The sequence below is a fragment of the Helicoverpa armigera genome, chromosome 8 (genome assembly GCF_030705265.1).
Source record: "Helicoverpa armigera isolate CAAS_96S chromosome 8, ASM3070526v1, whole genome shotgun sequence".
NCBI classification, from domain to species: Eukaryota; Metazoa; Arthropoda; class Insecta; order Lepidoptera; family Noctuidae; genus Helicoverpa; species Helicoverpa armigera.
In genome coordinates, this window is record NC_087127.1 from 2,532,476 (window position 1) to 2,546,456 (window position 13,981).

The following is a 13,981-nucleotide window of genomic DNA, read 5'->3' on the forward strand; positions in this document are numbered from 1 at the left end:
ATAACATAAATATAACTTTCTATTTGCCATTACTGAAGTCCAAAAATAATAACAAGTACAATAAATATGATAAAATAAAGTGAAAATATTGCCTAGTAATAGCCTACCCACCACCTCCTTGGTTAAGGTCTTGGCCAAGATCTGGAGAGATTCTATGTATTCACGTGAATCCACTGCGAAATCAATGATCTGTCCAAAAAGTCCACTCGATCAAACTACGCTAATTGGTAACAAAAAGGTTTCATTCCAAGAATTCGAACTTATTTCAGAATTTGTTATAGTTTTTCAATACTTTCTGGCACTGGCAGATGTTTTGTCAGAAAAATCTTGCTTTTTACGAAAATATTATTTTATCCATATCGGAATTCGTTTTTTCCTCCAAGTAACTAGGTGATAGTTGGGTCGATAACATACGACGACGCTACGTACACGTTACAGGAAAATATTGAAAATAATGTGAATAATGGGGCTTTTGAGCAATACAGGCTTATTGGCAAGTGTTGCTCCGAAACCTGCATATTACCAGCCAAAGGTTTGCACATTAGAGTTAACTTACATCATAAAATAACAACCCTTCTATTTTGTAAACATTGGGCCCAGGAGAATGTTACGCAAGTTTGTTTAGAAGAAGCTTAACATAAACTAGAGCATTTTCCTGTTGATATTTTTATTTTAAGCCCACCTTATCAGAATTCCTACTGCTTCGTTTAGTTACGTCACTTGTCAGACCGAATCCATGCCAAAAAAATAACCTGGATAATAAGTAGTTAAGTAGGTACCTATAGGCATTTTGGTACAGTAAATAATAAGCGTTACTTAGGTATTATATAGTCTTGCACCAAATTCTAATAGAAACCACTCAACATACTTAACTAAAGGACCCAAATTTCAGAGTATTATAGATCTGCGATGCGAAGTCATTCCTGCCCCGTTTATGCTGCGGCCCTACGCTGGCCTTTACAACCCGTTCCCCTTTGCTTGCTCCGTGCTCTGCAATCACCCTGCTGACACCGAGGCTAAGGATGTTGTTAAACGGGCTAAGGATAACTGGGTAAGTTGGTGCTTTATGTTCTCCTAAATCCTACCTTACGTCCGAGCTGAACATCAAGCCACGTGGGGGGCGGACACGCGTACAGTAAAAACTTACGTTGCTAACAAGGTAGGTCGCCCTTTCCTTCCTATGGGTGTCGCTAGAAGTGACAAAAGGAATTTGGTGATCCCCAATATTCTGAGTCTGCTCCGTCTTTATAGTCCGTACCAACTTTAACTATAATGACGGATAACGCAGCAGGGTAATGCGAAAAACCTCAAGGGCGTTTATCAGGATCCATATAGTGGTTTACGGCCTTTCGCTGCACTCCTGCCTCTGCCAATCGTACTGGCTTGCCAGTCCATTGGAATACAGAGAACGGGAGCGAGAGAGTGGGTGTGTATTTGCGCAACTGCATATCCACTATAATCAAAGTCACGCGCAGATGACCTTAGCAAATATACCTCCGGATCTTAGCGATGAAAGCCCTGCGGCGATGGGATGCTGGCGGTGGGGCGTAGGTGTCGATGTACCGAGGCTCTAGTTAGCATTCTGCACGTAGGCGGCCAGGGGAGAGTGGTCGCTTCCGGAATCGATTGGGACGGGATTCTGGGTTCGGCAGCACAACTGGTGACAAAGCAGCCCTATTTAGGATCGCTCTGCTTTCCTCTGCATAGAGGAGGGGTCTAGAAAAGGTGGCCCAAAAATAGTCTGTCCCATCCATCATCCAAGTGTCAAACCGCGGGCACTTGGACATCGTCAAATGCGGTCAGAAGACACAGAAAAAAGTTAACGATTCGAATAAAAACCGAAAACTTTGCATCGCTACATGGAATGTACGGACTCTACTCGATAATGACCATAACCTGTGCCCAGAAAGAAAAACCGCCCTAATAGCAAGGGATTTGGCTCGCTATAATATAGATATAGCCGCAATTAGCGAAACGCACTTAAGCGATACGGGAGAGCTGTGTGAACAGCTCGGAGGCTACACCTATTACTGAAATGGACGACCCGCCAGCGAGAGGGCTGGTAGTGGTGTAGGTTTTGCTATCCGCAATGGTCTGGTGAGAGATCTGAGTGAACTACCCAAGGGTGTCAATGACCGTCTCATGACTCTACGGATCCCAATTGCCAGCAATAAGCACGCCCATCTCATAAGTGTATATGCACCTACACTGCCTTCTGCTGATGAAGATAAAGAGATGTTCTACCAACAGCTAAGACAAACTCTTGAGAATATCCCAGTTTGTGATAAAGTTATTTTGCTGGGTGATTTCAATGCTCGTGTTGGCACCGAATCTGATATCTGGAACGGTGCTCTCGGTAAACATGGAGTTGGTAAATGTAATGATAATGGCCTTAGACTACTGTCGTTATGTGCACAATTTAACCTTAGTATCACAAATACATATTTCCGACTTGCTGAGAAACACAAGACCTCGTGGATGCACCCAAGATCCAAGCACTGGCATCTTTTAGACTATGTTATTGTCCGTCAAAGGGACCTGCGTGACGTTCTTGTTACAAGAGCAATGCGTGGCGCCGTTGGCTGGACTGATCACCGCCTTATTCGATCAAAGATGTATCTGCAACTGAAAGCACCACGACGAGCTCCAAACAAAATTCCTTCCAAGCTGGCCTTCGCGAATCTTATCACCTCACCCGACTTAGGCAAAGCGTTAGATTTAAAATTTGCTGCGAGTGCTCCGGATGCTGAACTTAGTGATATAGATGGAGAATGGAGAGCCTATGCCAAACACCTGCATGGCTGTGCACAGGAAGTTATAGGAAAACCTCAGAAAAGGAACCAAGACTGGTTTGACGAATCCGACATAGAAATAAGAACGTTAGTTGAGCAACACAGGCATCAACTAAATTCAAAGCAGACAGACACGTGCAGCACTAGGGACGCTTCACAGAGATTGAAGGGTAAAGTTCGTGAGCTGAAAAACAAGTGGTGGACAGAGAAAGCTACTGAATTGCAGCACTACGCTGACACTCACCAGACTGGCAGATTCTTTGAGGGTATACGAACTATTTTCGGCCCACGGGCAAGAAAAATAGCACCAATGTATACAAAAGACAAGCAGAACCGAGTTACATCGAAAGCCGATGTAATAATGCGATGGGCAGAACATTTCAATGATGTTTTGAATCCCGATGCGCTCAGAGCTGACTTGTCATATATCAGCAATCTTAAAGAAATGCCTGTCTGCCAACAACTAGAGGATCCACCTACTTTTGAAGAGTTTGTTAAGGCAATAAAACGGCTCAAAAACTCAAAAACACCTGGCTTGGATCAGTTGCCATCGGAAGTCTACAAATACAGTGGGAAAAACATCGTACAAAGGTCTGCAAGCTATATAAAGGGAAAGGAGATGTCTCCGACTGCAGCTCATATAGGGGCATATCACTTCTTTCTAGTGCCGGCAAAATCTTAGCACATATTATTAACAGTCGTCTCAGTAGCTTAGCGGAGGATTACCTGCCTGAGAGTCAATGTGGCTTCCGTCCAGCCAGAGGTACTATCGACGCCATCTCCGTCGTAAGGCAACTCCAGGAGAAAAGCTTGGAACACCAAAAGCCTCTCTACATGTGTTTTGTCGATCTAGAGAAAGCATTTGATAGAGTTCCACGTGAGGCTCTCTGGCTTATTCTCCAGAAATCTGGATATCCAAAGAAGTTCATCAACCTCATACGTCATTTTCACACTGACATGAAAGCGAAAGTCCAGCATGAAAATGAACTTTCTGAGGAAATCCAGATTACGAGTGGAGTAAAACAGGGCTGCGTCATGGCACCCACACTCTTTGCCATCTATTTTTCGGTTGTTATGAGAGATGCCTTGGAATATTGTCATGATCAGATACAACTTAATGTTCGTACTGATAAGGGCGTTTTCGATATTTCAAGGTTCAGGGCAAAAACTAAACTGACTAAGATCTCCATCCTCGAAATTCTCTACGCTGACGATGTGTGTCTTATGTCTGACAACCTGACACATTTGCAAAAATACGTCGATGCATTACATCAGTCCTGCATAAGATTTGGCTTAGTCATAAGCATCGCTAAGACACAGATCCTCAAACAACCGTCACGTGGACACGAACTAGACAAGGAGACTGTAAAAGTGGATGGCAAGCCACTAGAGGAAGTAACTCATTTTAAATACCTTGGAAGCAATATCAGAAATGATAACACCCTAGCTTCAGAGATACCTCTACGCATCGCAAACGCGGCTGCAACATTTGGACGACTCAATGACCGTGTCTGGAGATCCCATGACATAAAGCTGCAAACTAAAATTAACGTTTACAAAGCACTAGTGTTGCCTCTGCTTATGTATGGCGCGGAGACGTGGTGCCTATATAAGTCAGATGTAAAAAAACTCGACACATTCCATCTTAGGTGTCTGAGGTCGATCTTAAGAATAAAATGGCAAGATCGCGTTTCCAACACGGAGGTTCTCCGACGGTCTAATATGTATGGAATGGAGGCGTTGTTAATGCAACGACAACTCAGGTGGTGTGGACACGTCCTTCGCATGGACAACCACCGTCTACCTAAAGCGATCTTCTATTCCGAGATGGCAGAAGGTAAACGCAAGCAAGGAGGACAATATCTTCGCTACAAGGACGTGTTCAAAAGACATCTGAAAGAGTGCGGTATCCACCCTACAGATTGGGAGAGGCTTGCCTTAAATAGGTCATCTTGGCGCAAAACGATCTATGAAAACGTCAAGTTATTCGAAGAAAAAAGACTCGAGGCTTTAGACGAAAAGCGCCAGTTACGAAAAGAGAGACCTAAGCCTTCATACAACTATACTCTCAATAGTGCGGGTCAGTTATTCTGCCGTATAAAGCCGTGTAGCGACGGCTTAAGAATACATATGTCGCTACCCCTTCTTCCAGTGGGTGTCGTAAAAGTCGACTAATGGAGTATAAAATGCACCAAACACCAGTGCAAGAGAAGGAAAACTCGGAAAAAACCCTCTATCAACCCGTCTGGCCAGCGTGATAGCAGTAGGCTAAATACCTTTATGAGCAGCACAAAAAAGCCACGGCCCCTAGTTCCCGGCAGTCCCGCTATTCCCGGTCATGGTGGCGACCGTGGTTACGGCGGGGCAGGGGGTGCGAAGAATCTCCGGGTTACGGGAGGCCACCAAACAAAACTGACTCTGGCGACGTACAACGGCCGCACGCTACGGCTTGACTCGCATCTGGCGCAACTCGAGGTGGAACTTGGGAAGATTAGGTGGCACATATTAGGGTTATGTGAAGTTCGAAGAGAGGGGGAGGACACCATAACCCTCGAATCAGGTCACCTAATGTACTTCCGAGAGGGAGACCAACAATCCCAAGGTGGCGTTGGGTTTCTGGTTAATAAGTCCCTAGCTGATAACGTTGTGGAGGTGTCTAGTGTGTCGAACAGGGTAGCGTACCTTATCTTAAAGCTCACCGACAGGTATAGCCTCAAGGTAGTGCAAGTGTACGCACCGACCTCGACACATTCAGACGATGAAGTGGAGGATATGTTTGATGATATATCAAGGGCCCTCCACTTCACTACAAAGACCCATTACACCGTTGTCATGGGGGACTTTAACGCTAAAGTGGGAGTACAGATTTGCGGCGAATCGGCAGTAGGATCCCATGGATTTGGAAGCAGGAATCATAGGGGGCAAATGCTCGTCAACTTCCTCGAACGTGAGGGGCTCTTTTTGATGAACTCTTTTTTCAAAAAGCAGCCCCAAAGGAAGTGGACGTGGCAAAGCCCCGACACTATGACTAAAAATGAGATTGACTTCATCATGACGAACAAGAAGCACATATTCAGAGACGTCTCCGTGATCAATAGGTTTAATACCGGTAGCGATCACCGACTTGTCCGAGGCTCTCTGAATATCAACTTCAAGGCTGAACGTTTCCGTCTGATGAAGGCCAGGCTCCGACCAACACTGCTCCAAATCATGACAGGATCTGAAACGTTCCAGTCAAATTTGGAGAACCGATTTGCCGCCGTGGAAACCACAACAGACGTTAACCAGAACCACGAATATGTGGTTCGGATCCTCAGGGAGGAAGGTTCGAGATTCTGTAACATGCAGCGTAAGGGCAAGAAAGAAGGTTCGTACAATCTCTTGGAAGAAGCCACTTGACGAAGCTGACCACAACAAGTGGAGAAGTCGTTTCTTCGGTGCCGGCAGTCCTTTCGGAAGTGGAAAATTTCTATGGCCGGTTATACGCATCGCATGCATCTCGACCTGATCCCGGAAATGAGGATTCTAGAGCCACATTAACGCGCCATTTCACCGAAGACCTGCCAGAAGTCAGCAGTGGCGAAATCGAGATTGCTCTGAGACAGCTCAAAAATGGAAAAGCCCCTGGCGAGGATGGCATTACAACAGAGCTATTAAAAGCAGGAGGAAAGCCCGTACTGGGGGAGCTCCAGAAGCTTTTTAATGCCGTCCTGTTTGAAGGGAGAACTCCAGAGGCGTGGAGTAGGAGTGTTGTCGTCCTGTTCTTCAAAAGGGAGACAAAACCCAGCTGAAGAACTATCGACCCATTTCCTCCTAAGCCACGTATATAAGCTGTTCTCAAGAGTGATCACGAACCGACTTGCGCGAAGACTCGACGAATTCCAACCACCGGAGCAGGCTGGGTTTCGAGCGGATACGGCACCATAGACCACATCCACACAGTGCGGCAGATTATACAGAAGACCGAAGAGTATAATCAGCCCCTGTGTCTAGCATTTGTGGACTATGAGAAGGCCTTTGACTCGGTTGAAATCTGGTCTGTTCTGGAGTCCCTGCAGCGTTGTCAAGTAGATTGGCGATACATCCAAGTGATGAGATGTCTCTACGAAGCCGCTACAATGTCCGTCCAAGTACAAAATCAGCAAACAAGGCCCATACCGTTGCATCGAGGAGTGAGACAAGGGATGTTATTTCCCCGAAACTGTTCACTAATGCAATGGAGGATATGTTCAAGACGCTGAACTGGAAAGGACGTGGCATCAACATCAATGGCGAACACATCTCTCACTTGCGATTTGCTGACGATATCGTCATCATGGCAGAAACGCTGCAGGACCTACAACAAATGCTGAACGACCTGGCTGAATCTTCTCCACGCATCGGCCTACGGATGAACTTGGACAAAACCAAGGTCATGTTCAATGAACATGTTCTACCGGAACCGATTGCGATACACGGCGCCGTTCTCGAAGTTGTTCGGAAATATGTATACCTCGGGCAGACATTGCAGTTAGGTAGAAACAACTTTGAGGACGAGGTGAATAGGAGAATTCAGTTGGGGTGGGCTGCATTTGGGAAGCTACGTCGAGTCCTAACATCGTCGATCCCACAGTGCCTAAAGACGAAAGTCTTCAATCAGTGCGTCCTACCTGTCATGACTTACGGAGCCGAAACGTGGACACTGACGGTACGGCTGGTCCACAAGTTTAAAGTCGCTCAGCGGGCTATGGAAAGGGCTATGCTTGGCATTTCTCTGAGGGATCGCATCAGAAATGAGGTAATCCGTCAGAGAACCAAGGTCATCGACATAGCCCACCGAATCAGCAAGCTGAAGTGGCAGTGGGCTGGCCATATTAGCCGAAGAACCGATAACCGTTGGGGTAAACGAGTTCTAGAGTGGAGACCACGCCTCGGCAAGCGTAGTGTAGGACGTCCTCAGGCACGGTGGAGTGATGACTTGCGCAAGACGGCTGGCAGGAGCTGGATGCGAGTAGCCGAAAATCGATCTCAGTGGCGTGCACTTGGAGAGGCCTATGTCCAGCAGTGGACTGCGATAGGCTGATGATGATGATGTTATTCTGCAGCACTTGCGACCGGGTCTTTAAATCCAAACTCGGTTTCGCCAGTCACATCAGGGCTCATGCTAGGAGGTGAACTTGCCATAGGTCGCCGTTATCGAAAACGATAAGGAGGACTATATATGTACTAGGAGATAGATAAATAAGTTCTTAGCTGATCATTGCTAAGTTCTGTCGTTCAGACTGAGTCGTAGGTTCTAATTTCTGGATACATTTTTTAATATCTACTTAAACATTATCTTCAATCTACTTACAGATAGAAGGCAGGGGTCATTATTTCCAAGAAGACTTGTCGAAATTCCAAGATGGCGGCGACAAGGATAAGAATAGAACACCCCATGATATTTTTACTGAAGATATGTTTAGGAGGTAACGTTATCCTCTACCTACTTCATCACCAGTCTTATCTGGGTGCACCAAACTTGTATAGTAAGTAGAGCAATATACCTACGTTTAAAATGCCCGTAAAATGTTAGATCTTTACCATAAGATGCGTTTTAGAAATTACCTGCCAGTAATTTTATGATCTTTACTTTGTAGATATGCGGAGACAGACTCAAGACCGCTCACTCCGGCCCCGACACTTGCCAGTGGCAAGTCTAGGGGTTCTCGGCGATGTCTCACTCCGGACCAGCCACATCAAAGAACTACTATTGTATTGGACCTGAGACGAAGTCACAGTCAGGTAGACCAGACGATCACTTGTGTATCTACTTGTTGAGTTACTTTTTATAGAGTTCATTTTAGGGGACTTTTTTCTGTTACCGATACATATCTTATCATATCTAAAATTTTCATATCTTTTCAACATTGTGGGCTTCTGTCAGTGATAGAATACCCTAAATAGACAACATTACAGGTGCTTTATTATTTTTATTTATACAGGAAACCATCTACTACCACGGCTACACAACTTCAGAAGCGACGGCTGGTCAAAACACAAGCCCCACTAACGAGAGGTCCACATTGCCCTCACTGAATCTGTCAGAGGGTGCCCACAACCGACTGCTCAAAGGACAGAGTGAGCAGTTGCCTCCTCTTGCCTCTCCCGTCGTGTTGTCCAAGAGGGCCGTGCCTGTGAAGGAGCCTCAAAGCGTTAGGATTGCGAAAAAGGTAATATAATAAACAAATAATTAATTGACATTAGTTGCAAAATCAGTATCAAAATTCAGCAGTCACGAATAGGGTACTGTGACCTCTTAACATTAGCGTCATACTGTGGGTGGTGTCTTGCAAATGTTTGTCGCCTGACATCATCTCCGTAATGATGCTATTCATGCTATTATCAAATCAAGAAGGTCACACCAAATATATGTCACCTCCTAATTGTGCTCATATACGTAGGTAACAGCTGGATATTGTAGAAGATTTATGGTCTCGCGTACCTATATGAGTAGGCAGGCACCACTATTCGGCAAATAATCGTAAAGCTCAAAACTTCTTATTATGTAGCTATTGGCCATATAGTGGCTTCTCTAATATTGGTATATTTATGAAAGCTTTAGGTAGGCTTAAACTTTCTTTATACTTCAATGCGAAACGTTCCCTCAATGTTGTTACCTCTAATCTCTCACGTGTCGCGAGCGATATTATCAACTAAATCGTGAATTAATAAAGCTGTACCTACCAACGAGACTTAAATTGCGTCACAACTGCTATCAACGTAAGTGTTTTAGCGCCAGCCTCGAGCTCTTATCACACGTATGGAAACTTTCCCCACCAGCCTATCCAAGAGTTACTAGAGCGTTACTCCAAACATCATTCCGCTGTTGATAAACATAGATCGATACAGCTGTTGACGTTAGTCTGATACGCCAATTTGCACGGATTAGTCGTCCTAGGACTTAAATGCAAACACCATATTTTGCAAAAATATGTTACCTTTTCTGATATCTAAGACCAAATTGTTGCCTGTTAGAAGCAAGCATAAAGATGTGGCAAAAGATAAGAAATTGAAGGAGAAGAGTTTCTTTGTGACGGGAGATAATTTGTCCACTTTGAGAACTCGTCGAATTAGGCGAAAGGCTCCCAAGCTTCCTCCGTTAGTGCGGGCGAGGACATGCGACTGCAACTCGATGCACCTCACGAAGATAGTCATTAGTTACGCTCCGAGGAGTAGGAAAAGAGGTGCGTCGAACATAGTTCTATCGATGACCGCTTGGGGTACGACTGGTCAAAGGAAGCGAATGAAACTGCCAAGTGTTAAATTGACGAGAAAATTGGTTACTAGCGAGAAACCTTTGTCACATAACACTGATGAGTTTTTTAAGAAACTTGAGGTAATTCTGTTGTGTCGTTGCGTTATTTATTTGTTTTTACCGCCTATTAAAAATGAGTAGGAGGTAGAAATAAATTAACCTAAGTAATTGCGCTATTTTGTAAGAAAAATAAAATCATATGTGGGTACCTAAATAGTCACAACATTAGTTCAAACCAAACTTCAAACCTCAGTTAGTCGCAGAGTCGTTAGCCATCAGAAATGTCTCGTAATAAAAATACCTCGTTCCAGAATCAACTGAAAGCTTTAAACCTGGGTAAACCGACGAAGAATAATAAGAACAATGGAAAGGCTGAACCACCAGCGTCACAGCGATCCAAGGCAGAAAAAGAAGCTAATGAAGCGAACGAAGCTGGCTCCAATGGAGAAGAAGGAGGTATGTCCTATACAGATTGGCTTTCAAAATAGTATCGACCTGTTTACGCCATTAGTCACGCCAGTAGTAGAGATGTTTAAATAAGCTTCCCCTTGGCAACTTAGCCATTTAGTCAATGTATTTGGAACTAACTTTTGGTTTTATCTGCGTCCGGTGTACTGCGCTTGGATGAAAAAAGTAGACTAATTATGTGTTATTCTGATATATTTGCCAAGTTTCATCAAAATCCATTAAGTAGTTTTTGCGTGATACATACGCGATTATAATATTGGGTTACTTGCTAAATAGGATCTGCGATATCTATGTACTATCTAAAAGTCTTTATAACATTTGCTCTCTTTGATTCTAGGTAGCGGCGAAGGTCGCAGGCGTGGTAAGAGAAGAAAAAAGGGACGTCAGGGTGGCAGTGACCGATTGACGTCTGCTGGACTCGCGGCGCAGGCGCAACAGGATCCAGAGACACAAGTATGTACCTTCCTATTTACGTACTTACATAAATTAATTTATTTTTATACTAGCTTCCGCCCGCGGCTTCGCACGCGTAGAGTTCGGTTATATCGCGTTTCCAAGAGAACTCTTCAAAAGTCCGAGATAAAAACTATCCTATGTTCTTTCTCAAGGTCAACTTTATCTCTGTACCAAATTTTATTAAAATCAGTTCAGTGGTTTAGACGTGGTAACAGACAGACAGACAGTTACTTTCGCATGTATAATATCAATAGGGATTCTTGCTATCTATCAACCAGTTAATTACGACAACATAAAAAGTAGCTTTTATTTATGTTTATTTACATATTTCTGCTGCATCAAATAATTTAATATTAATACATCCTACCTAGGTACTTCATTATTGATAAAATCTGTCACTATACCTCCACTTAATTTAGCTCATTTGTTTCACCAGATCGCCGGCATCGGTACTGACTCCCACAACCCCAGTTCCCGCGGTTCCATAGCACCAGCTCAAGAGGATGATGTCATTGTACTACCGGTCATCAGACAGATTGCTGCCAAGAAGACCGACTCGTTCCTCGATGACGATATACTGAAGTATCTGCATCGGGAGGTCGATGAGGAGGCTATTGAGACTGAGTTTAATATAAAGGTGAGTGATAAGTACCAAACCCGTATTTAGCAAGCGTGGTGATTAACGCTCAATCCTTTTCTGTGTGAGAGGAGACGTGTGCCTAGTAGTGGGACGATAAAAATACTGATGATGATGATGATTAGTTAGTCCTAGGTTGCGAAAGGCGGCTTTTTTACTGCATACACTGTCTCTAAATAGATAGTGCATATTTCTTTAAGTTCAAGTTTTTGATCACCCTTTCCATAATTCCAGCGTCGCTACGTCCTAGAAGAAGCTATGCGCACACGTCCAGATCGCGCATACGGCCAGGAGATGCAGACCTTACTCCGAGAGCTGAAGGTACCCGCAGTCAGCCTGGGCGACTGGCTGCATATACCCAGGGTCTTCTCCCGACAGAATGCGCAGTTTGCGCTGCCCATTGACACCTATGCGTTGGAGAGTGAGTGTATCTTATTTTTGTTGTGAGAGAGTTCGTTTTTGAATGACTGTTCTTAATGGATTGACGTTGCAGAAAAAGCAGTGGTCTTCCTATTGAGAAGTAGGAAACGTTACGTTGCCCTCTTAACCATGTGTTGGATATAGCACAGTTTTAAACAGTATTGTACTTGATACTCAAAAATCAGACTCATGCATTAAATGCATAGGACATTTTGTACATGGTTCTTATTGAATATTTGCAGGTCTAACTCCGATGAACTACGCAGCACGTTTTGTGACGCTGAAGAAGTCGAAACAACTGCTGTACCTCACGGTGCTTAGAAAATTCCGTCCACACGGATACAGAATGCCAAAAAAGGTAAATTAAAATGTACCCACTTACTACTAAGATAAATAATATAATAATTGTTGTGTTGCAAAGATCAGACCGAATGAATGGAAACTTATCAAATCTGTTATGAAAATGATCGCATCTCTATTTCTTTGTCGAGATGTGCAGGGGATTTCCCGAACTCGTGGGTACTTGTACTTCAAACATGTTATTCGACCATAGGCAAGATTTGTAAATGAAAGCTATCAACAGATCTTACTTTTTTCCGTTGCGTTTTTTTAGCAATGCCTTAAATGCCTCTCGACTAGAATATTGCTTTCAATTCTTCTTTAAATTCTTTGTCGACCTTACTTACTTACCTTCGCTCATTATTTTCAGAACATAGAAGAAGGCCTAATAATGATGATGGGCGGAAGCCTATCAGCCGATCAGGCGGAGCGCTTCAAGGAGATCATGGAGTGGGCCTCTTACGAGGAAGAGGACAATATTCCCGATGAGATCAAAGTTACGCTCCTCGAGAGCTACAAGAAACCCCCTATCAGTTCTGAAGCTGGGGGTGATAATGGAATAGAAGTAAGTCTGTTGTATGCATAAATTCCTACCTACTTCATTTATTTCTAACCACCGGCTTTCGGGGAAAGGAATGGGAGTTTTCGCTTTCTTCTCAGAGGAATGACGATTATTGCATGTAGTTTTTTTTTTTAGTTTTACTATATACTTATTCTCATTTTTTTTCAGTCTGATGAAGATACGATAAAATATCGGACTTGGTGTGGACTTTGTGCGATCTGCGAACGAATGTATGGACGCTTTCCGCCCAGAGACAAAGATCCACCTGACGGGGTAGGTTCTTCTTATAAAAATAGAAACACCCGAATTAAGTACCTCCTCTTTTGAAGTTGGTTAGAAACGGGAAAGTGATTATTTTTTAATATTGTTTTTTTTTGTTACAGATAGAGTTAAGCGACTTTTCTATGGTCGAATCTAAATTGCCCGCACTCAAAGTACACGGTGGACTTAGAGAAATTTTGAATATTATAAGGGAGCGATAATGATGCGATGGGAAAAGGCGATAAGAGAGCGTTAATTTTTGTAGGATTTTTAGCCATGTAATTATTCAGGAATTATATAGTTATTTATTTTGTTATAATGAGTAGTCTAGAATTTTTAAAACTTTGTAATAAAATAAAACAAAAATTGTTTAAATTTTTTTGTTTTTTTGCTAACCATATTCTACTTAAATATTTTAAATCAAATACCTACTAGCTATTTCCCCGCGGCTTTGTCTGCGGCCAGGTGGAACTTATTTCTTACCGTACTCGGATAAAATATAGCCGATGTTACTTGGGAATAATGTTGCTTCCTAATAAGGAAAGATTTATTCGAATGATCTGTTCAGTAGCTTAGCGTAACAAAAAGTTGTCTTTGTTAGTAGTTTTTTATTTATAAAATCAATCAGAAATCTAAACTAACTTTCATCATTCACAATTCCTACATGTTGGCACTAACTTAAGCCGTGGATTTCTTATTTCAAGTAGTTTTTTTTTTTTAGCATTCCACGAATGGTAAAATATTTTTATTTCGTTACTAGCTTCCGCCAG

General features: G+C 43.3%; 1 protein-coding gene across 2 annotated transcripts; it reads left to right on the plus strand.

The window, feature by feature from the left end:
- Window positions 1–109: 109 nt before the first annotated feature.
- Window positions 110–13,586, plus strand: LOC110383732 (uncharacterized). Of its 2 annotated transcripts, XM_049838173.2 has the most exons (13): window positions 110–532; window positions 893–1,051; window positions 8,127–8,239; window positions 8,411–8,555; window positions 8,756–8,983; window positions 10,380–10,524; window positions 10,874–10,989; window positions 11,429–11,629; window positions 11,864–12,050; window positions 12,292–12,407; window positions 12,759–12,953; window positions 13,119–13,223; window positions 13,334–13,586. In XM_049838173.2, exons 1-13 carry the CDS (start codon window positions 464–466, stop codon window positions 13,430–13,432), a joined length of 1,878 nt encoding a protein of 625 aa, XP_049694130.2. In that variant the 5' UTR covers window positions 110–463; the 3' UTR covers window positions 13,433–13,586. The 2 variants fall into 2 exon arrangements, with proteins under 2 accessions (XP_049694130.2, XP_021200224.3); XM_021344549.3 differs by lacking the exons at window positions 110–532; window positions 893–1,051; window positions 8,127–8,239; window positions 8,411–8,555; window positions 8,756–8,983 and adding an exon at window positions 9,666–10,149.
- Window positions 13,587–13,981: the final 395 nt, after the last annotated feature.